This window comes from Anastrepha ludens, chromosome 2, assembly GCF_028408465.1.
Source record: "Anastrepha ludens isolate Willacy chromosome 2, idAnaLude1.1, whole genome shotgun sequence".
Classification (NCBI taxonomy): domain Eukaryota; kingdom Metazoa; phylum Arthropoda; class Insecta; order Diptera; family Tephritidae; genus Anastrepha; species Anastrepha ludens.
Window position 1 is genome coordinate 72,462,335 of NC_071498.1, and position 25,772 is coordinate 72,488,106.

At 37.4% G+C, this 25,772-nt stretch overlaps 1 protein-coding gene across 1 annotated transcript in view; it reads left to right on the forward strand.

The window, feature by feature from the left end:
• LOC128866397 (dystrophin-like) overlaps nucleotides 1-25,772 on the forward strand; it is a 101,806-nt gene that overhangs the window by 50,909 nt on the left and 25,125 nt on the right. The window contains exons 2-3 of the mRNA XM_054107136.1: nucleotides 2,568-2,740; nucleotides 17,797-17,947. Of these exons, the coding sequence (XP_053963111.1) occupies nucleotides 2,568-2,740; nucleotides 17,797-17,947 (324 nt within the window). The remainder of the gene's footprint in view (nucleotides 1-2,567; nucleotides 2,741-17,796; nucleotides 17,948-25,772) is intronic.

Genomic DNA, 25,772 nt, shown 5'->3' on the forward strand with positions numbered 1-25,772 from the left:
TCTGAATTGTTTAATTCTCCCAATGTGTTGCCAAATTTCTAAGCAGATAATCGCTTCATGTGTGTTCCGTTCTTAAGTACTAAATCGCTCCTAAACCTAAGTTTTATTTCGAAACTTTTGAATGTAAACATTTCTTCATTAGTAGAGGAGTCTTTATCATATATGGTGGACAGATCTACATAAAATTCTACGCCGAACCGACATTCAAACGAATTAAATGGAACGCTCTCTGATAATAATTTTTGAAAATTTACAGCGATCAGTGAGTTTGTTTTGCTTCTGAAGGAAAGAAATTAGGTACAGCTTTGAGGGAAATTGATAGGATCTAAAATAAATCAACAATTCCATTTTAATTTTTCGTTTGTAAATACTCAAGAATATTTGGTAATTTTTGGAATATATCTACATACATACCTGTGGGCAAAAAGTAAGGTGAATTTATTTGTCAAACTTCGCCAACTTTCATGTGAATGTCATTATCAGTAATATATTTACGCTTTTGTTTCCCAAACGACCAAGAGTGCATTTTTCGATTTTTACAATGTCTGATTTGATTGAGCAGAGAAGTGCCATCAAATTTTGTTTGCGGAATGAAATTTCGGCTGCGGAAACGCTTAGCATGTTGCAGAAGGCATTTGGTGATTCGACCATGTCGCAGAAAAATGTTTATAAGTGGTACAAAGACTTCAAAGAGGGTCGAGAACTTGTTGATGACTTGGAGCGCTCCGGACAACCATCGACGTCAACAGATGACCAACACGTCAATAAAGTGAAGGAGTTAGTGCTCAAAAATCGTCGGTTGACTGTTAAAGACCTTACTGATATGATCGGAATATCAGAAGGATCTGTGAAAACCATTTTGAAAGACCATTTGGGCCTACGAAAAGTCAAATCTCGTTTGGTACCGAGAACTCTCAATTTCTTGGAAAAAAGTCGTCGCGTTGATGTGTGTGAAACAATGCTTTCAGACTATCAGGACAAGCTCAAATGCATCATTACGGGAGATGAGACTTGGATTTATGCTTACGACCCTGAAACAACCGACCAATCAAGCGAATATCGTGCTAAAGGCGAGGCCAGACCGAAAAGAGCACGTCAAAGTCGTTCAAAAATAAAGGTCATGATGACGGCTTTTTCCATTTTCGTGGTGTGGTGCACTATGATCTCCTTCCACCTGGCCAAACTGTTAATAAGGAATATTATTTGAGCGTTATGCGTCGTTTACGTGAAGCAATTCGTCTAAAAAGACCAAAATTATGCGCCAACAACTCTTGGTTTTTGCATCACGATAATGCACCGTCTCACACTGCACTCGTTCTTCGTGACCATTTCGCCAAAAATTCCACGCATATCGTTCCGCAACCACCGTATTCGCCTGATTTGGCTCCGTGTGACTTCTGGCTATTCCCAAAACTCAAGAGACAACTCCGGGGAGTTGCGAGTCGATTGAGGAAATAAAAGCTGAATCGAAGAAGGTGCTGATGGCTATACCGGAAATGGACTATTTGGCATGTTTCGGAGATTGGAAAAATCGTTGACATAAGTGTATTTCCTCGAGAGGGGATTATTTTGAAGGCGATGAAATTGATTTGCAAGAATAAATAAAGAGTTTTCATTTTACAACCAAATTCACCTTACTTTTTGCCCACAGTATATATACCTTAAAAAATTTCATTCTCTTTATCAACTTCCTATGAACTAAATATACCTCTTTTCGAATTTGGGGAAATGAAACTGACAATAAAAGCTATACTCTAATGTTTTGTGTTGCTGAAAATTTAATGTACAATTCAAATCTACATACAAATTGTCCCGACCTTTTGTTCATATACAAGTTGCATAAATACGTCTATGTGTAAAACCATATCTCTGCGCGTAAGCAAACATATGTTTGAGATTTGTGAAGTAAATTTGAACCATTTGCATATTTTTTTATCGCTCAGAGTGCTTTGTAGTATAATATTTGCGTTTTTGAAACTGCTTTGAAAGCTTTATGCGCAATTTAGTTTACCAGTTCGCAGCGCGCCCCTTCCTATGTGTTTGCTGCTTTATCGACTCGTTCCACCTTTCATTCTTTCAACTTTTGCACAAAGAGTAATTTTTTTTTGCTCAAATAAGCATTTGCAACTGTTTTTGTATCATTTCAACCATTTTAGTTTACCACTTTTCTATACTCGTCGCGGAAAAGTAACTTCAAGCTATCGCACCAACCACAACATTCCACACAAATGTGACAATAAAAAGCCAAATAACAATAAAAAGTCATAGATTTGTTGTTGCATTTGCTTGTTTACCATAAGTTACTTATATTTCGCCACCAACAATAACAAACACATCGAGCTATATCCAACATCCATCAACATCCGCCGCTTTTGTGGGTGTTCCACAATAATGTTGTGTACGCGCACTGTTGCGCCTAAATTTATGCAATATTTCCGTATTTTATTGTAAAACGAGGATATAGTTCGCTCATGTTTTTTTCTTGTTCTTTCTTTAATTCTCATGCTCATTACAATTCTTCGCTAACATAATTTTTTTTGCTTTTTCTCCTCATTCTCGTTTGGTAGGATTTACAATCGGAAATTGAAACGCATCGCGTCGTCTATGATCGTCTTGATGGCACCGGCCGCAAATTGTTGGGTTCACTCACCTCGCAAGAGGATGCCGTGATGTTGCAACGCCGGCTGGATGAAATGAATCAGCGTTGGAATAATTTGAAGTCTAAAAGCATTGCCATCAGGTGAGTGAAAACAACTAAGTATATACTAAAGGAGTAAAGTGAGTAGGGGAAATCGGAAGAGAAAACAAGGAAGTGCTGGTAGGAGTGTGGACGGTGGTTTTTTATTTCAATTGTATGCATTTGTGTAAGTATTGCAAGAGAAGGAGCGGATATAGAAAAGAATTATGCAAAGAAATTGAATTAAAAGTCGAGTAGGGCTGCAGCTCCGTGACGTCAAGAAGAGTTACGCGACGCTCGATTGTCGACCTATTGCGCTGGGGTCATGATACGAGTACGCACAGCTTGATTACAATAAACACATCGTTCACGCTTCGTTATACTAAATACTTTGTTGGGTGAATTACATTGTTCGCAAGTGAGAAATATTTACTACGCGTTGACACCTCATTTTGGGGCACTGAACTTTTTAAAGCCAAGAGAAATGTAAAAAAATGTTTTGAAATTGCGCTGAAAGCATCTTAAGTTGTTTCATCTTTTATATAAGTATATAACCAAAGTAAAAGTTCTCTCGTTGTTTTGAAAAAGTTTATCCATTCTCCCGTCGAAGCGGCGGTGTGATCAGGAATAAATTTAGAACTAATATTTATAAGATATTCTTGATGATTCAACATAGTGTTATGCGCTTAGACAAAACGGTCCGTGGCTAGACGTAGCTAAAAACTATAGTAGCTACTAAAAATGTTCTTCTAAAAATTTAGTGCTAAAAGGGCAGTACTAAAAATTTGAGTACTAACAAATCAGTATTTTAGTTTAAATAGCGCAAATTTAGTTCTAAGCTTTGCGGAGTAAAATTGGTAGGGCAAAAAAGTTGTAAAATTTAAATATTTGTAGCAAATTCTTGGAAAGCAATAACTTTTTTTCAGAAATAAATATTTAACCCTGTGCTTTTAACTCATTGCTGTAAGCTGCATATCTACCGAATTCATTAAGCCTGCTAGGGCTCTCATTAGCGGATTAGACCCAGGTATGGGCTTGCCATATATTCCAGTTTATCAGCATACTCGCCATAATTTCTGAACGACAGGTTGATTGGACAATCCGAGCTAGTCAATATTTATGTAGCGCGGAGAGGACGGCATGGAAACTATTCCAGCTTGTCCAACTATTTGTAGCCTGAAAATAAACGGACAAGCGCTAGGGTTCGAGTATTCTCCAATCAGTCACATCTTTCACTAAGCTCATCAAGGGCATCAATTAGTTCACAGAAGTTGTTGCATACTGTGCTTTGCCTATTATGCCAATACAAACCCCAGTGAAACCTATTGGAGGTTAATCGTCTTAGGCAGCAGGCTTGAAGAAATGCTCATCCACAGAATTCTGTGACTTCTGGGCTAGACCCTAAAGGCCTGTGTTGGTTCAATAAATAAGCGGCCGGAACGACGATGGAGGTCTGACAGACCGTCTAATATGAGGCTAACAACAGGCTTGATTTGTTTCTTGTGTAACAGAAAGCTAAAATTTCATAAATTTGAGGCCTTATAGTAAACTGATGAGGGGCGTTGTATAGTAATTCTTTTTGGATTGAGTCGTTCTGATATAATGTTATTTCTTCAAGATTTTTGAATCCGACTTTCGACGCCCGCTTGACAGGTACTTGTATGTTATTTAATCTTCTTACTAATTTTTTGCTTGAAATACTGCCTAATATCAATTTTGACCATTTCCATATCTACAATAAGTTCAATTTACTCCAGCAATAATGGCCAGCAATTTGGCCATTTGACAGCTCGTGTCAGTGATTGCTTGGCGGAACTGTACCCACAACTTGGCCAAGTCACTTAACCAGCAGTCACTTGCTTGACACACAACATTCAACAATCAGTAACGAACATGAGAACATCAGCGCTATCATCATCGCACATCGCAATTGCTGTGCCAGCATTAGCACGTAATGAATATAAATGCCAATTATTCTCTGGAGGACATTGCTGAGTTGGTAATGCTTTCACACATATGCATTTGCTTTTATGTGTATAAGTACAGGGCGGGCCATACAGCGTTTGCTTTTTGAACCACTTATTTTTTTGAGAATGGTAACACAAATGACATGTCAAATGTGTTCATAGTTTACTTAAAGGTTTGACATTTATGAAATGGGACGCTATACGCTTGAACAAAAGTGGGAAATATTGAAAACCTATTTCCAAAGTGGTGAGTCTTCTTCTTCTTTTCTGATGAAGCTAATTTTCACATCGGTGGCTACGTCAATAAGCAAAATTGTCGGATTTGGGGCTCAGAAAATCCACACTTTACTGTAGAGTAGCAAATGCATCCACAACGAGTCACTGTTTGGTGCGGTTTTTGGTCTGACGGCATCATCGGGCCATTTTTTTTTTTCGAAAATGAGCGAGGAGCCGCGGTTACAGTAAATGGCGAGCGTTACCGTGACATGCACAACGAGTTTTTGTTTCCAAAAATTGAAGAGGATGACATGAACGACATTTGGTTTCAACAGGACGCTGCAACTTGTCAGACTGTCAAAGTCACACTCGAACTTTTGGATACCGTTTTTGAAAACCGAATAATCAGCCGAAATTCCGATATCAATTGGCCGCCTCGGAGCTGTGATTAAAACCCTTTGACTATTTTTTGTGGGGAGCCGTTAAAGACAAATCTATGCAAACCATCCAGAGACGACTGATGCTTTAAAAGACGAAATCGAAGTTGCCATCCATGAAATTGGAGCCCAAACAATCGAAAATGTGTTTAAAAATTGGGTTAATCGAATGGCCTACTGTAAAGCCAGTCATGGCAGTCATTTGAACGATATTATTTTTCATTCATAAATGACAATGTTCAATCTTCAAAATCAAAAAAAAGTTTGAAAAAATATTGATTAGTTTTTTTTTATAGCCGATTCAAAAAGCAAATTTTACATGGCCCACCCTGTATGTATGCATATAAATAGCTGTATGTGACCAGTTCACATCGCCTACTTTCATTAGTTAGAAACGCTATCTTGTTTTTGTGCTCATAGCATTACTACATAATTTTCAGTGTTTCTCCTTTTCATCAAATTTGGACATAAAAATTAATGACCGGTGGACGGTTTCATGTCCACATAACGGCCCATAACAAGCAATGGGCAAATGAATCTTATAACTATGTAGTTCCAAGAATTTATAGGAATAATTTAGACTTTATCGAATCGAAAGATTTTATTTTTAGAAATTCCGTACTTATATTGATTTTATAGTAAATGAAAGTAGTACTTAAAATTATATTAGATCAGAGAAATCTTATCTGCACACCTAAGAGATCGATCTCCTCTTTGCAGGAGTTGACCAGTTCGGATGTGCACCATGGCATCGTCAGAGCCTTGCATGCACGAACGAAAAGACTTCTGCCTGAAAAACACTAGCGGAATTCCGCAGTTTCAAGGAAACAAATAAGTTGGATAATTTAGAAAAAGCTTTTGCTCGAATCCTTCATTTTGGAACCATTAGTGTACCAGCTTCAGTACAGATTTCACCTCCTTCCATTCCTGCCTACTAGGAAAAATTACACTAGCACCCTCCCCAAACTGTAGTTTGTGGATAGAGAGAGCTGTACGAAGAGAAATGAAGCTAACGGCATAAAAATGCCAAATCTTTGGTATCTTATATTTAAAAAGAGCGCTGAGTAAGAAATCGAGTTCAAAAGATTTGGCAGAAAAAATAATCACTAAATGTTTAGTAGCAAAATTTCAAAACAATTAAATTAAATACTTCGAAATTTAGTATTAAAATATTAATTATAAAAATATATATTATTATAATTAACTTCTACTACCAACAAAACGAACATTACTCAAATAGCAGCTATGGGAGTACTAGGAGCGTAACAGAAGTGAGAGTAGTAGCGGTAGCTGGAGTACACCAAGAATGATAGAAAGAAGATTGCGCCCATCAAGAGTGCGTGACGTCACGTTTTTCCGAGTTGTGCAGAATTGCCAACCATTTGCTCTTCGCAATAAATTTAGTGCTTTTTTATAACGAAAATGCGAAAATTTTGAAGTTTCGTGTTTGTTTCTTTTTTTTTAATTTAAAGCTACCGAAACTTTAAGTTAAAAAAAACTGTATTTTGTATAAAAAAGAAGGAGGTTAAAAAAGGCCACTCCGAGAAGATTTTAGTGCTAATGAAAATTTGTTGGTTCTTATAAAATTTGATATTTTGAAAGTGTGAATTTAATTTTTTGCTCCTTTTAAGGTTATGCAAGAATATCAAATCTTCTTCCCTCAACTCTTCTTAAGATTGAAAACCTTTTTATACATTTTAAAAAGCGTTTGAACTTACTGAATGCGAATTAAAACCATAGAGGTGTAATCGTTTCTTTCGGTCATCAATTCTTAGTGGGACGTAGGGCATTAAGTGGTGTATTCATAATAAAAATAAGCAAAACAATACCAGAAAATACTAAAGAAACCATAATGAATTTTTTATAAAAATAGTACCTTATCTAGTGACATAACCTCAAATATATGAAAAAAGTCATTCCCTTAACAAAAGTGTTTCGCTTAACAAAAAAAAAAAACAACTAATTAATTAAATTATACATAACCATAACACATTTATTTAAAAAATCGCACATTTTAAAAATAATTTGTCACGTATACAAAGTTCTTTAAGTAATTCAATAAAGATTTGGTGTTTATTTTCCTTAAATGGGCATTTTAGTGCGTTTTTATATCCAAAGCTAGGCAACACTGCAATAGCGAGAGAGAGATTTGACTGCCGAAAGCAGAAGAACACCAACAGCACCTGCAATCGCGGGCAATGCCACCAGATGTTAAAAAAAAGTAAAGCTAAATAAAACTGAGGGAATTATGTAACTAATGATTAAAAAATTTATATTTTACAAAATTATAAACATTACTTTTAATTAGAATAGGCTAGAAAAATGTCATGTGGAATGAACTAAAACTCCGAGACAAAAAATAATAAAAATAACAAAAAAAAAATTCTAAATCAAGTTAGGAAAATGGTAATCTGGCCATACTGGAGCTACAATCACGTAACTCGTTGTCAAATTCGCTGAGAGCAAAGTAACGGGACCACGATATGCGCCATCTCTTTATTCTTTCCATCATGGGAGTACACAAGAATAATTTCGCAAGTAGCGCTCCGGACGAGTTCCAAGTTCTACCAACTACAGATATCACTGAAATTTGTTTTACTATTACTCTCAGCTACTAGCAGCAACAAAACGTAGCTTGGAGCGCTGCACAGTGCGGCCGATTCCCAAAAAGCTGGCCAAAAGTCGAAAAAAAAAAGTTTCTAGATAGAGTTTTTTTGTCTTTGGGTTGGCTACAGTAAAGCCTTGAGTAGTGAAAACCGTTCATAGCAATGTCCTGTACCCTAAGTATCCTCTGTATTTTCAGTCGCAACGTGGCCTTCGTTTGAGCATCGTATTACTCTCGATGAATAGTGAAAGTTGTACACATTTGAAAGATTTTGTAATGGAGTAAATTGAACAAAACCATTTTCAAAATTTTAAGATCAAATTCGTAATCAGCGACCCCGACAACCCCCGTGTAAGAAATTTTGAATCAATTACTTAATTTTTTGAGTTTTGGCCAGCTTTTCGGGAATCGGCCGCACTGTGCGCTGCAAAGCAATTCATCGCGCGTTTTTGGCTACCTGCTCCACTACTCATTGTCCAAATTCAGGGCAGTAGCGAGCACGAAAATTAAAGCTAGGAAGAAGCGGAGTAGTTTTAATTCCTGAAGCAAATTACCTAAAAATTTAAGAAATGTTCTTCGAAGTTATTTAGACCCTATCTAGAAAGTTTTACTACAAATTTAGTAGAAAAAAATGTTTAAATCAAACTCATATTTTCAGTTGTATACCAGAATTTTAATAATGTTGTGAAACGAAGTACCCGAATGTTAGAGTTTTGGTGATACTCCCTTGTGTTGAACCATAGTTTGTCCTTTTCTCCTTCCATTGTTAAGTCCACCCAACGTCAATGACAAACCATTATTTTCTGTTGAACATTTACTTCCGCCCTCCTCTCCAGCTATGTTTTATGCTTAAAGCTCGTCAGCTCGTCACAGCGCGTCTTAGCTCATTTCCTGTTGTTTGTGCATCAGCTGCGTCCATGGGAGCACACTCCATCACTCAAATGCCGGTGACAAATGACACTGGCGCAATGGGTATGATGAAGCTCTGTTTACCGTTGTTTGCATTGAATCAATAAAAAACTTCTGGACAAGCTAGGACTTATTGTATATCCCTTCCGCTATGCAGTTAATATTGTTGTTACTATTTTAGCCGTATAAGCCACTCGATTCAATTCGTGTCTGTTCGTGCCACCAATTTTTGTCTACACTCAAAATCGATTCACTAAACTTACTGGTAACTCACTTTGAGCAATTGTGCGATGGTATGAGCATAGTATGTGTATGTTTTCGGGTTACTGTTAGATAAGCCATCATTTCCGTCTTCCGTTTGTAGTTTAATTGTTTCTCTTTTGCTTACTTTTCACCAGCTTGGTATTTTTCTATTTGTATTTGTGTTTATGTTTGTGTTTGCCTTTTGCCACCGATTTTATGTATTTACAAATTTCCTTGTTTGTTATTTTCCCAGCGTCCATTCTCTTTACACCGCCAGCTGCTGTTTAATGCTGAATTATAGTCCCTTTGCAGTTGCTAGTTGGCAGCTGGAGATTATTCGCTCTTCTCATTTTTCTTTTAGTTTTTGTTTTATCTTTGCTTTATCGCGTACGCGCGGTTAGTATTTCTATATTCATTCCTTACCTTAACCACCACTTGACACCGCGCTTTTGTTGTACTTTCTCTGACTTTTGTTCAACTTTCGTTGCACTTACTTATCTGCCGCCTCGCTTGCAGATTTTGTTTGATTTTCTTATTTGCTGATTTTTAGGTTCTGGTTTTTTTGTATTTTCGACTGAATTTCTTATGATTACGATCATTTATGTAAAACAATTTCAAAGGGAAATAATTTTCCTAGAAAGGTTAGCAGAACAATTGTTTGTTATGATACGAGGGTGAGGTAATAAGTCCCTGGAAATTCAAATGAGGAACAAAGGGTTTTTCTTTTAACACTCTCTTAATTCGATAGACTTCATCCAACGTTTTCCCGATTATCCGATGTCTTCGAATTAATAAGCGTTCCCGAAGTCCTCAAAATTGCCTTTTGTTTCATCGGTGACCTCTTCATTTGACGCTAATATTATATTTTACCACCGTTGAGATAGTTCTTCTTAAAAAAGTCCCTAAATCTGGAGAATATACTAGACGAGCAATTAAATCGTAATCCAATTTAATCACGTTTGCCTTTACGACTTCGAACTTGTGCGCTGCTGTGTAGGGAACTGATGGAGCAACCTTTTTTCTAACAAAATACAGAAATTTCTTCTCTAGAGGTGTTAAGTCGATCCAGATTTGATCTTTCTTTTCTGTTTCTATTAATGAATGAGGATGAAACATCGTGTATAAAACACTGATCCCGTGACCTTGATAACCGGCAGACATCTTTGGCATCAATTCACCACGATATGTCCACTTCGTCGACTGTTTATTTATCTCATATTGTACTGAATTCATTTTCCTCCGATGGTGATGGAATGGCGCCGACATTTATGTATTAAAATTGCATTGGATCAGCGCTAATAATTTTTTTACGTTGTCAAACTAAACGAACTTACGAATACCGTTTTTTATCCTCATATTTATGCAAAGCTGATCTATGTTATAGCCCCTTCAAGATCGAGGCCTGATTCTTCATATATCCTCGAGAATTTTGTGGAAAATTTCTGATTTGGTAGCCTCAGTTGGAACGCCAGCATGTTCGTCGCTCTTTATGAAATTCAATAAAGTAAAATAACCATTGAATGACTTTGGCATTCATCAACTTATTTACTTGAGTAGGCATATTTTTGAAACCTCATTGAATATAATTTTAACCACGAATCGGATTTCGCAGCGAACTGACATACATTGAAAATAGTTGGTTGTGGCGAAATTATCCTGAACAACAAGCACAATCTGGTAATAGTTTTCAATATTTCCCAATTTTGTTCAAGCGTATAGTGGCCGCCGTAGGCGAATGGGTTGGTGCGTGATTACCACTCGGAATTCACAGAGAGAACGTAGGTTCGAATCTGGGTGAAACACCAAAATTAAGAAAAACGTTTTTCTAAGGCTTGGCTGATCAACAATGATTTTTCACAGATCAGAGCTCGTCCTTATATTGTCGTATGTCGTATTTGCCTGCCTTGCTTAGAGGAGGCGGATGGCAGTGAGCATTTTCTCTGCGAGTGTCCCGCATTTGCTGGAGCAAGGCTACGAATTTTAGGTTCCAATGTCATTATAACAAGTAAAATTCGTTCTCTCAAACAGGAGGATAATTTGAGATTTATGAAAACATCTGGAAAATTTTCACAGGTCTAACTAATTCTAATCCTCTATTTAGCCTATATTTTTCCTTCTGTTACTTCTCTCCTTTCTTCCGGGACTACATATCTACTTTTTCACTTTCCAAAGCTTTAAATAGAATGAGCTTTTTAGCCTGAGTGTTTTAGGAGTTACCACATCTCACGTTGCTTCCTGGCTCGACCTTTCAAATTTCAATTTCATTCCAACACAGTACAAAAAATTCTACCTCCATCAAAATAAAAGAGTTTCGCCAACGTGTTTTGGATAAAAGAGTTAAAGATAAGCATTTACCATATGCCGTTTCTAAAGTTTAAGGCTGATTTTCGTTAGAGGAAGACACGGCACACACGATCATCACACGACTTTTATATCTGAGTTTAAGTAAACTACGTCTTTGTCTTCTTTGCCTTTTCTCTCTACCTGGTTCATATATTGATTGGTGCATGACCATCATTTGGAGTACGTAAGCTCGAATCTCAGATATTTTTATGAGGAGCTTTTTCATGGCAGAAATACACTCAGAGGTTTGCCATTGCCTGCCGAGGGGCGACCGCTATTAGAAAAATGTTTTTTTTAATTTTGGTGTTTCACCGAGATTCGAACCGACGTTCTCTCTGTGAATTCCGAATGGTAGTCAAGCACCAACCCATTCGGCTACGGCGGCCGCTGCGGAATATTGATATTAATTTTCTCGAGTAGCGATGGGAGTCAATCGCCTCTCTTATGCAATCGAAATCAAAAGGGAGGGAGAGGGAATAGTCCTTCTAATATCCGGTGTTTTTAGATTAATGAGCAAGTAGCGATTTTAATAGGGTGGAATTGGATCAGTGAAATTTGAAGAACGCAAAGCATAGCCCACAAAAGCTTTCTGGACACGTTCAAGCTTACTAATATGACAAGCGCAATATAGTTTCCAAATAAATACAGTATATTCCAGCTTCGAAAGTACCAAAGAGGTATATAAGAGCTTCAGAGTACTAAAATGCCGAATAAACGCAAGTACAGAATATGACTTTGCTATGGTATAATTTAAATGCACATTAAGAGTCACACCATCATCACATCTATAATTTCATGTGGATTGGATAAACTAGAACAAGAACCTCTAATCTGGTAGGAAGCGGGTATAAAAGAACAAGGTTTGGTATAAGAAACATAAAAACACTTGCTTATATTTAAATCTAACTTATTTCTTTTACACCAAGCAACGACGCTATGTGAATCAGATTGAAGATTTATTGAGTCTACTCTTAATGCGATCACCGAGTATATCTTTAAATCATCAGATTATTTATTAAGACAACTAGAAATGTATTTAACAGAAAGTATGAAAAGTAAGGAACCAAGAATACTTTCCTGGGGTACACAAGAGGATAAATAAAATGTTGACGCACCGTCAAGGAGAGATATGATTTAATCAATTTTCAAAAGAGCGAAATGAAATCCTGAAGCCCTCAATTTGGAAACAAAATCCGTGTGATTAACTTTATCAAATGCTTTTGAAAAGTCTGTGTGCACAGTGTCAACGTTAACCTTGTTTTGAAAAGATGAAATCCAATATTGGGAAAAACTGCAATATTTGAAACAGTGGGTCTAAAAAAAAAAAAATAATAATTGGCGCGTACACTTGTGTTAGGTGTTTGGCCGAGCTCCTCCAACTATTTGTGGTGTGCGTCTTGATGTTGTTCCACAAATGGAGGGACCTACAGTTTCAAGCCGACTCCGAACGGCAGATATTTTTATGAGGAGCTTTTTCACAGCAGAAATACACTTGGAGGTTTGCCATTGCCTGCCGAGGGGCGACCGCTATTAGAAAAATGTTTTTATTAATTTTGCTTTCACCGAGATTCGAACCAACGACCTCTCTGTGAATTCCGAATAGTAATCACGCACCAACCCATTCGGCTATGGCGGCCGTGGGTCTACCTTTCATGAAATCGTGTTGATCTACAGAGATAAAACGATAAACTGCAAAATATCTTTCACTATACGTTCAAATAATTTTGAAACCTTGGATAATTTGGACGTGAATAATTACCACATTTCAAGTCAATGTTTTTTTATTGCCACTTTTGAATACTGAACTAATGGTTGTTACTTTCCAGGCATCTATGAACTCTCCCCGTTGAAGATATTTGCAGAACATTAATAAAAGTGAGTAGGCAATTGCATAGAAGGTAGCCCATCTACATCAGATTTGGTTGATTCCATGAGTTGCCGAATTCTATCTTCAATATCAGAAAGCATTACAGTTAACGAGCCAATATTGACTGCGGTATTCATGTTCTAGTGGCACGCACGAATCAAATCCGAATCTACTTGAAAATTTATCTAGAGAAAAATATACTTAAGATTCATTATAGTAGACAACGGAAGGAATACTTGAGCACGATTTGGTGGATTTGACATAACGCCACAAGAAACTAGGATTTAATTATATGCCCGATTGGAATTTAAAAAAGATTTAAGTTCTATAGAAAAATGCAAATATTTATATTTGTGAGAGATGGAGTGTGATAACTAAAACTTTTTGAAATATTACGAGGGTCGTTTCCATGCCTTCTGGGGTTTGATCTGGTTTGTCACCCAATAATACGATTTATTTAAAAGATGCTACATTAATTGCAAATATTTAAGTGTTTAAGTTTGCAAAAAAAGAGAAAAAATACGTGAAATACGCTTGAAAACTTGTTTCAGTTGTTTAAAATTGTATGGTAAATGTATCCACTTTCTTTCACATACACTCACACATTCGCATGCATAGATGAAAGCATTAAATCGCATGACATTCAGCGGCAAAGCACTGATGTGAAGCAAAAACAGAAACACACACATACACGTACGCAAAATGAAATGGCTAACGCGCCTAGCGCAGTGTTAATTGTATTGTTGTCTTTTTATTGTTCCGCCAAGTTGATTGTTGTCATTATAATCGCCAACATCAGCAGCTTTAATTACAGCCCAAACAAGGTATAATACCATCAACAATGGCAGCAACAACAAAATAATACACCATAAAACACATATCCAGGAAAAGCGGCTTAAAATGATGGCAGGATGAGATTCATAAGAAAAATTCGATGGAAAACAGAAGAATACCATGAATGTTAAACAAAGCTATGACAAACTTACATATTTTCCCATTGAAATGTATATATGTATGTGTGACGTACACAATACCAATGCAAACACCCAACACAATGATTTTGTTTTTTGCTAGAATGAGGTATAAAGAGCCACAGCATTTCTCACATTGCTCATTATGTGCTGATAAGAAGAGGCAATGTTAAGACAAGTTCAAACGCCTTCGAATATTTTATAGAAACGTCAACCTTCTAAGAGCTAAATAAGGTGTTTTGTTGCAAATGCCAGTAGAAGAGATCCTCATTTAACACATTTACCAATTTCTTGCTCTAATCTTAATTCTTTGCTCGCATTTCAAAATATGCTTTGCTACAAATATATTTCCCTCCAAATTTATTTAAAGCAAGTTTCTTACCACGCTAATGTAGTTATGTTGCCAAAAAAATCTAACAAAAGCTTTCGAGGCACAATCGATGTCCGCAGAAAAGTTGTAAGTGACTTGAACGAGATAAGATATGGGAACGTGATTGAGAGTCAGAAGCTTATTATGTTTTGAGGAATTTCGTAAGCCAGTTTTTCACACAAGTAACAAAATTGCCTGTCCGGCATTGGAACACAGAGAAGGCATGGATGTTGATCCAACGATTCTCTACATGCCCCTTGACTCCATGCCATCAAGAGTCGTACTTGAAAAGAGATACAGTGTAGTGCTACCAGAGGCTCAGTTGTGGGAAGACTCAGAAAATGAGCCCGGCAAACACTGTTTTCGCATTTTTACGGATGACTCCAGGACCGAGCATGGCTCCGGCTCTGGGGTATACGTGGAATCCAACGGGACAAAACTGCACTTTGCTCTTGGAGTGCATGGATCTGTGTTTCAAGCGAAAGTGTATGCAGTTCAAGAAGCGATGATCTTTGTTGTGGAAAAACGATGGAGAGGTAGATCTATATGTGTCTGCAGCGACAGCCAAGCTGCGCTTATGGCCTTAGACAGCCCTCCAACCACATCAGGGGTAGTGAAGTCCCGTAAATCCATGCTGAACTATGTCGGTAGACATAATAGCCTGATGCTAACATGGGTCCCGGGACACGTGGGTATCGCGGGTAACGAGACCTCTGACTCCTTAGCTAAGATGGTCTCTGAGGCCAACTTCTTTGGCCCAGAGCCCGTTTTGCCACTCCCTTCTGTGTCCATCACAGCCACGGTTAGCAAATGGGCAGATGGACTAAACTGATGTTACCTGTTATGTCCGATCGACTGTCGCAATTCCTCCTGTCACTAAGCAGAGGGGAGTGCAGACGGCTGGTTGGACTGATGACGGGCCACTTTCTGTGGGCGAAGCACATGGAAAGGTTGGGCATCTCAGACAGTGTACTCTGCCCATCTTGTGAAGAGGAGGATGAGACGGCGGACCACTTCCTGTGTGTCTGGCCCGCCTTCGTTCGAATCAGGTTTGAAATCTTTGGCACTGATGTGTTAAAAAGCGACCATCTTGACTCCTTGGCACCACAAGATCTACTCAGATTTCTTCGGAGATCGGGTAGATTTAAAGAAAATTAAAAGGGAGTCCAAGTGTAGTACAATGGACTTAATTAATGTCTGAGTGCTGCACTTGCTAGTTGTCCCGGCAAAAAAAAAAACAAATAAAAAAAATTAAAAAAAAAAATTAAAAAATTGATCACTTGTCACAATAACTCTCCATTTTCATCCCAAACCTACTGCTGACGTTGACGGTAGCCAATTTGCTTTAGAATTTAAAGTGATAAAGTACCGTTTAAATTTGAGTCAGAACTTTGAGCGCAAAACGTTCTATAGTAGCTCAGCGGCGGTTTTAGGCTGCCTCCCGTGGGGCACTATTTATATCCAATTTGATTCTTGACTCGATTGGATTCTTGGTTTGTGTTAGTAAAGTTCGCGAGTTTAGTTCACTTATCGTTTATGGACTAAACTTTTGTTAACAATGATTTTCGTATTACAAGCTTTATAAATTAGTACAAAAACTTATGTATAAGGGATATAGTAAATTTTTGTATTCAATCTTGCAGAATAGGTTTTAGTGCTATTTTTTTAATACAGTTTTATAGAAAAAAATTTATTCTATTAGCCATTGTGTAGTTTTGCAGTACAAAGTTCTAAAAATATGCCAGTGCAAAAAAATTATCAAAGAGAGAAAGTACTTAATTGGTTCGATAAATCGTACAAAAAAGTGCAAAACTAATATACTTATTCTGTTAATTGCTAATATTTAGTGGAAAATATACAAATTTATATTATTAAAAAAAATCCAAAAGTATTCTAGTAATAAAAGTTGAAAATGAAGTTTTAGGTTTAACTACGTTCAATAATTTTTAGTACAAACCCTCTCATTTTGTCAACTTTTAAAAACAATTGGTAATAAGAAGAATATTTTAAAAATGAATCACAAAAAGATTTATTTATTTCAGAAACAAAGCCTTTCCACTGTACATTTGTGACAATTGAGTTAGAACAATTTGCCTAAATTAACACTAGAAACGCTTAAAACTTACAAAAGTAATATCTCAGAGAAGCTGCAAAGAGGAAGAGAGGGAGGGTCGCCGTAGCCGTATGGATTGGTGTGTGACTACCATTCGGAAGAGCACAGGTTCGAAACCCCAGTCACGAAGCACCTATTAATAGAAAAAGGGTTTTTCTGGTGGCGATCGCTCCTCGGCAGACAATGGCAACCCTCCGAGTGTATTTCTGCTTTGAATAAAGCTCTTCATAAAACATCCGGGTCAGAGGCCGCATACAACTGTAGGTCCATCTAATTGTGGAAGCCTCTGTTTTTATTATTTTTCTTTTATTATTTTATTGCACTAAACTCGATGAGCCAAATACAACATACCGTTTTTAGTGAAAAATTATTACTTTTTAACATTTAATATAAAAGTTATGTAAATATACTATATTTCAGTACTTGTCAATTAGATTGTAATACTAATTATGTGACTTCGATAATTTTAATTTTACATTTACATCTATCCAAATTCCGCAAAATTTAATGCAGTTATAAAAAATGTAATAAAATTACTATAATCTTATTATTACAGAAAAGCTTTCAACAAAACATAATTAAATTTTGAAATTAATAAATTTGTTATATTATTCATTTTTTATGATATATATATATATAATATATATATGTATACTCCTGCCAAAAATTTTAATACTTAAATAATAATACTTAACAATCAGCAATATAAAATTTAACGACCAAAATCTGCTAGAAAATTTAAATGGGACACCAATGGCAAACTGCCCAATTTGTTTGTGCTTTGTATCCTGCTTAGTAAATTTGACACGCGTTTTATTGCAGCAAATTAAATTTCATCGCAAGGCTACAATTTGCATATCTTTATATATTTTTGCTAACCAAAAAAGTAAGTACCAAATGTTTCGTCAAGCTCTTCACTCCGTCCACTACACTCTAGGCACTCCCGCAAATAAATCGCATCATTTTACCCAAATTATATTATTATTGGCATTTTTTTTTATTGCTGGCACTAACAAGCGCCTCTGCTTATTGCAATTACTTCGCTCTCATCTTTCCCCTTCCTATTTTTCTCTCACAGGAATCGCTTGGAGTCGAATTCAGAGCATTGGAATGCATTGTTGTTGTCGCTACGCGAGCTCACCGAATGGGTTATACGCAAAGATACAGAGCAATCATCGCTGAGCGTTGGTCCGCTGATGGGCGACGCTGCTAGTCTGCAAAAACAATTGGTAAGTAAGTGATGATGACAAATGCATGCAAGCAAATGGTGGTAATGGTGCATGAAATGGGGGCTGAAGGGTCATCCTGTTATCCGAAAAAGGATGCTGCGATGATATTTTTTTTCTTTCAAATATCCTTCCAATTACATATAAAAGAAGGTTACCTCTTAAAGCTCAACTATTTTTTTAGAGACTAAGCACGGAAGAGAAAAAAGCAATGGAAAGTAAAAAGTACCGTTCATCGCTGGTTACTTGTTTCAATTAGTTCCACCAAACTCGAAAATGTCACTTAAGCAGGTTATAATAAAAGTTTTTCCAAAATTTGAGCTTTAATTTTTTTTTTTTTTTTGGAATTTTCGGAGTAAGTTTGAAGTATACGAGTATATAAATTTCTAACTGACAGTGATTTTGAACTTAAGTTGTGCGAGCGTCCCATGCAAAACATATCAACTAAGGGGAATGCGTTTTTGTAATAACCGTTGGCCCTCGGCAGTCAAGGGTAAACCAACGAGTGCATTTATGCCTCTGAAAAAACCATCTGCGGCATCCGGCTTCAAACTTGAAATTACTCCATTTGTAAGAAAACGTCAAGACAGCCTCTTCAAATTAGAAGCCAAACACCTCAAACGGAACGTTTGAGTCTACTACAAGTATGCTTATTATTGTTGTTGTTGTAGCAGTATCTTTGCGCTGTCAGTGTAGTCTAATCACCGGTCGTCTTCGTCTAGCTCATCTGACGGTAGGCCCAGGAAACTAGCTGTTTCGACGGGTTGGGTCCAGAGGGAGAGAGGTGTTACAGGTTACAGGTTTGATGGGGCATGTGATAAGGTGGTTAGTGTCGTGCGGGGTGCCTTCACATGCCGGACATATGTTTAGTATGTCGGGGTCGATTCTGGATAAGTAGGAGTTTAACCTGCTACAGTATCCAGAACGCAATATGCCCCAGTAAACTAGCCCTTTCTAGTGTACCGTATCCCCCGTATGCTTATTATTATATATTATTGTTTGCTTAAGCGCCGATTAAGAGGCGCCAAGTGACATAGTCAATGATCTGATTGCATTGTCTGTGTAAATCAATGTTTTAATCCAGATGTCTGACAACCATGCTTGTTTTATTATAGATCGATTTAGAAAAGTTTGCAGTTTAGATGCTATTTCCTATGATATTGGTCAGGACTCGCAGCCGTCCAATAAAACAGATTTTACATTTGAGTTAAAAGTGCGGATTTTAGTTTTTTGGTAAGGTTTGGAGAATATATATAATTGGCGCGTACACCCTTTTTGGGTGTTTGGCCGAGCTGCTCCTCCTATTTGAGGTGTGCGTCTTGATGTTGTTCCACAAATGGAGGGACCTACAGTTTCAGGCCGACTCCGAACGGCAGATATTTTTATGAGGAGCTTTTTCATGGTAGAAATACACTCAGAGGTTTGCCATTGCCTGCCGAGGGGCGACCGCTATTAGAAAAATGTTTTTCTTAATTTGGTGTTTCACCGAGATTTGAACCAACGTTCTCTCTGTGAATTCCGAATGGTAATCACGCACCAACCCGTTTGGCTACGGCGGCCGCCAGCAATGCATTTGCATTTGCTTCTTTTTAATCTTGCTGATACATCGGCTAGGTCCTTATTATTCGTTCCTAAATATTCTGTTAATCGATTGACGAAATTAGTTGAATGTGTTGTAATTGTAGTCAACTAGAGGTTTGCGAGCACTAGAACATTGTCAACTATTCGCCTAACCATGTTTTTCTATAATTCGATTTGCGATGGATTTTCGATTTTTTGATTCTTATGAATTCGCATAAAAATAAAAAAATGTTACCTTTCCACAATTTGGAAGCATTGTTCTGGCGTTAAACGATTCATGATAACACAAATATCAACATAGATTGCCGTTTTCAGCTGCCAAACCATAGTTATCAATATCGATTGTTCTCATGCAGCTTAAAAATCACCCGATATAAACAAGTATTTGTCCAAGGAAGGCAGTAGGTTATAATATTTTTAATGTATCTGAGAGGGGCGAATGATCTTCCAAAGTAAACAAAGCTGTAAATCTCTATTTAGTAGTGGAGCTCCTAAGCGAGTTAATTTGGACTCCATATAGTAAGAATCAGCCTCACTTTGACCACTTCCCCCGGTAATTATTTGGAAAATGCCTTCGCTGTGCTAAGATACGGGCACTTATGCAATCAGGTTGGGATATTATCGTTTCTCAACTTATGTCTCCAAATTGGCACCGTTCGAATATTTCGCCTAATCCTTTATTTTTGCTCCACACTCAAAAACAGAATTAGTTGTAACGGCGCTGTTAGCTCATTCTGCAGAGTTATATTATTCTTGCTGGCATTATCTTATTAGATCTAGTCGAAAACTTCTTCATATATTGCCAAGTTCAATGTTTGCTAAATGTGACTGTTGTTATAAGAAATATAAATCTAGGTCGTTCTGGTGACGAGGAACACACTGCTGTGGCTCTCAGCTTTCAGCGCGGTACATGAAGTTGAATGCCGACAGCTGAGCTCGTAAGTGGCTTAAGTTTTCCCCAACCATTATTGACCTGAATTGGCGAACGGTGTAGATATTCTGCTTGCTATTGCATTGCTTCTGCTTCCCTTCTCGATTTTCGTTCAAGATATCCATAAATGGAATGAAAGTCAGTTCACATCATTTACGATAAACGTTTTTGCATTCTCAATACTAATTCCCACCTACTCTCTCTGTACATTGTAAAACTTGCCTCGCTTTTCCCTCTTTATCTGCACTACAATAAAACCGTTGGACCCTGTAGGACTGTCACTGTAGGACAGTTAATTTGAATTTTTCACTCGGAATTTTTTTAAAAGGGTTTTAAATATTGAAATATTTGAATTATTATTCTGTTATTTATTATCAGTGATATGTAGAACTACAATGTTAAATAATAGAGGAAATACTCTAGAACTGAAACAATTAAACTTTATGGAGCAAACGGGTGAGTAGGTATTGAACATGTCCTTTCAGTACTTAAACTTTGAATATCGTTGCAAAAATCTTAATATTTATTTTTGAAAACAATACATTTTAAAGTCTAATATGTCCACTACTCGATTATCTAATTTCGTTCTTCTAACTTGATTAATTTAGAATAAAAATTTGAATACGTCCCCATGTAAGCCAAAAAATGTATTGCACCGCACCTCTCTAAACACCAGATGGCACCCTATCGGAACATTTATAATTTCTTCAAATAGCGTCGTTCGTTAATCGTATTTGACACTTGTAAATTTGACAGAAGAAATTGAGAGCGTTAAGGTCAAATAAAGATTCTGAAACCGGAGGTCAAATACGGTATTATTATTATTAGAAGGCCATTACGCACTGCGATCAGAGCTGATCTATTGTGAAAGGCCTATTTTGTAACCCTAGGCTTTAGGCTTTTTAAAAATTTTAGCACAATTTTGGGTTTGTTGTTCCAAAGATTGCATGGAGATACTACGATACCACCGAGGTGGTGAAGTCTCTGTCTGCCCAACGAAGGACATTCACAAAGCACATTCACAAAGCACATGTTCTGAGCTTTCTATGTCCATTTCGCAAAAGCGTCAGACATTGGTTTCAGATAGACCAATATTATTTAAAGTGACTCGGAATATATCCTGTTAAAAGACGCAGATCTACTCTGTTTAGTGAGAGAAGTTTGTCAGATATTCCTTTGTTGGGACTTAGGAATAGTTTGGCTTGACGCTGACCGGCACAGTTTAGCCAGTGTGCGGCAAGTTTTCTTTGTTCCCGTTTCCTAAGGAATTCATTAATGTGGCCTTTTGTCAGTCCACAGAAAGGCTCAGGACCAGCAAGTTACATATTTGCTCCTTGTTTTGCAAGGTCATCAGCCATTTCATTTCCCTCATGTCCTTCATGTCCCGGAATCCAGCATAGTGTTACTATGTTGAGGTTCCCTAACGTGTTGAGAAGGTTTAGGCAATCATTTACCAATTTAGAGGTGATAGTTGTTGATGGAAGGGCTTTTAGAGCCGCTTGGCTATCTGAAAGTATGTAGATGTGAGTACCTCTCATTTTCCTGCTAAGGCATTCTCTCACACATATTTCAATGGCATGTATTTCTGCCTGGAATATTGTTGGGTAGAATCCCATCGGAATCGATTTTTTGAATTTAGGCCCATTGATTCCTGCCCCTGTTCTACCATTTTCCAATTTGGACTCATCAGTAAACCATAGCTGGGAGCCAGGTTTGAAAGTGATAGAGTTAATTCTCCAGTCTGTTCGTTCATTAATTATAACTTGGAAGTTCCTGAAGAGTATTGGTTTGGGTGATAGTATATCATCCCTATGAAGAATGGGACTATGTAGGAAACCTTCTAAGATCTTTAAATGTCCTTTCATATCCCCACTTTTAAGTTCAGATATACCGTTTAATCTTAAGGCACTCGAGCGAGCTTCCCTTTCAATTAGAATTGGAAGCGGTGGTATGTTCAGGAGCACACCCAATGCATCCGTGGGACATGTTTTCATAGCCCCTGTAATACCAACACATATCAGGCGATGCAATTTGTTTCATTCGTTTGCTGCCTTTCTTTGCTTGACTTTGGGCCACCAGGCTAAGGATGCATAAGTGACTATGGGTTTCACAACTGTGGTGAATGTCCAGAAGGTCATTCTAGGGTTTAGTCCCCATGACTTACCAAAAAGCCTTGTACAGGCAAAGAATGCCCTTGTGGCTTTTGAAGTAACTCCCTCAATATGGGAGTTCCACGTAAGCGTTTTGTCAAGACTGACGCCAAGATAGTTCGCTTATGTCGAGAGTTGAAGTGTTGTTCCATTAAAGGTCGGACTTCTCCTAGTAAACGGTACAAGTGCTGTTTTGGATGGGTTAATGGAAAGCCCTTTCTCCGTGCACCATTTGTTTACTATTGTAAGGGCTTGCCGCATGCGATCCGAAATGGTTTCCTCATGCCAGCCTAATACATAAACTACTAGGTCATCAGCGTAACCCTGAGTGTGAAATCCTAGGTTATTCAGTTTGTGGAGAAGTTCATCTATGACTAGAGTCCACAAAAGAGGAGAAAGTACGCCACCTTGAGTTCAACCTCTTGTGGCTTTAATGGATTTGCCAAATACGGTAATTCTTCAATATAAGATTTACCAACAATATGGAGTTTTACTACAATTGTGCCCTAGTTTCACGAATATATTGATTTTTCCGTGTGTGTAGAATTTTTTTGGTTTTTGTTGCGCAATGCATTAGGACCATTAGTAAATAAAGAGTCTTTCAAAAAAGATGCCTAGATATCAGTAGTGAATAATTCCCACACCATACCTTCGTTCTTATCATCTTTAACATTTGTCAAGTAGGCAGATGCACAATTTTACCTGGTAGAACAACGTGTTCAAATTGCTGCTACTTACTATGAAAATAGTCAAAAACGGTAGGAAAAAGATATTGCAAAATTCGTGATTTTTTGTGGAAATAAGCATTATGACGCTCTGTATTTACTAATGGTCCTAACAAATGAAAGGTTGAAAAAAGAGTTTCAATAAACTGGTTCTATCGAGGATAGAAAAGTGACTGACTGGCACACCCAAAACTGGGCGTTCGATTCAGAAAATTGCTGCTGTTGGGCAAAGTATTTTTTTTTTGTTTTGTATTCACTTTTATTGTAACTAGTTAACAAAAATAAGAACAATTTTCTTCGGTTTTTGTATAATACAATTAATATGAGGGTGCTTTGCACAAAACTTGCAAAGGAGTTGTTTACTGCACGAGGTGGTGCGGCTTTTTGCGTTTCAGCCTTTCAAATCATTTATGTTGATCGGTGAGGGCTGAGGCTTCGCTGTTAAGATGATGAGATAGCCTATTTATATGAGATAGGGCATTTTTTTTTTAATTTCGACGGCAACTGGTTCTATGCCGAGATCGCGTTCGAGTTCGCTGATGCGTACATACCAGGGCGCGTTAGTAGTGCATCGCAAAATTTTATTCTGGAACCTTTGGATTTGAAGTATGTTGCTGCAGCTTGAGCAACCCCATAGTTGTATCCCATACGTCCAAATTGGTTTTAGCATTTGCTTGTACACAAGTACTTTATTGTACATGGATAAAGCGGGTCTTTTACCCATAAGCCAATACATGTTTCTGAATTTAATATCGAGTTCTTCTCTTTTCTTCTTTACGTGAGAACTCCATCTCAGTTTGGTGTCAAGAGTCATACCCAGGTATTTAGCCGTGTTATGATACGGGACTTGCACTCCATTTATATATAGTGGAAGATATCTTATTTTAGTGTACGTGATATCAATATGGACGGATTTGGTTTCATTTAGTTTTATACGCCAAGTAACTGTCCACTCATAGATTCTGTTTAAATGTTTTTGAAGATTTGCAGTTGACTCAATTTGTGTATTTCCAACGGACAAGATAGCGGTGTCGTCTGCAAACGTTGCTATGACGCAGTTCTGATTGGTAGGCAAATCGGATGTGAAAACTAGATAAAGGATAGGCCCCAGAACGCTACCCTGTGGAACACCAGCTTTAATTTCTTTCAGGTCAGAATACGTGTCGTCATATTTAATTCGAAAGAAACGATCGGATAGATAGGATTTTAAAATGTTATAATATTGAATTGGTTATAGTTCTTTTATTTTGCTGAGAAGGCCATCGTGACATACCTTATCGAAAGCCTTGGATACATCTAGGAAGACAGCCGAGCACACTTTTTTCTTTTCGAAGGCATTTTCTATAACTTGAGTTAGCCTGTGAACTTGATCGATTGTCGAATGTCTTGGGCGAAAGTCAAATTGATGCGCTGATATTAGATTCTTCTGCTCAATAATATTGTTCAGGCGTTTGGCAAGTAGTTTTTCCAATAGTTTTGACAAAATGGGTAGGAGGGATATAGGCCGATATGATGAGACGTCGTGTGTAGGGCAAAGTATTGATGAACAACCTGCAACTTCTACATCTCGCCATTTTCAACAATTAGGCATCCATGAATTGTCGGATTTTACCTGTATACGTACTTATGGTGGATAATTAAATGATGCCATTTTTCGCATATAAAAACTAAGACCTGTAGTTTTAATATAAATAGTGCAACCTGAAAGAATCCAAAGTTTTGCACATTTTATTTAAAACCACATCTAGTGGGGTCTACATATTAAAAGACTGTTTACTTTATCGGTTTTTTTTTTTCATCTTTTAACATGAAAACATTAATCTTCAAGTGAGACTGGCGTCGGGCTACTTCTAAAAGCTTTTCTCATATTTTCTTTACCACTATTTATATAAAAATGTACGAGTATATCTAATTAAAATGTTTGCATTAGTTTTGGAAGGCTGCATCTTCCCACTGGCTGTCCTTCACTATTTCGGCAAGGCATCTAATATGTGTGGACAATAATATGTAAATAAATATGTATTCCACAAAAAATAATATTGCTTGGTAGCACTTTCTGTGCCTTCGCAAGTAATTGCGTGGAAACATCTGAAATATAATTTACGGCTGTTTTCTTTCTGTAGGAACGGAACGAAACGCATGACGTTTCCTGCCAACGACTCTACCCAATCGTGCAGGTCGCACACCAAGCCGTCACTGCACACAAAGCTTATTTCAGCCACTTACACAAGGGCACACAACCACACATTCAAATGGACACCTAAAACGCGCGCCAACCTTTTCAACATGCCCATCATCACTGGAGTGTTCCCCTATTATGTAGCTTGATGCACCTGACTGACTGCTTCATACATTGTACTTCATACTGCCACTAATGCTAAGCTTTTTCACGGCCCCCTCCGTCCACATATTTTCATTGTTCCATTGCTTACCACCTTTTC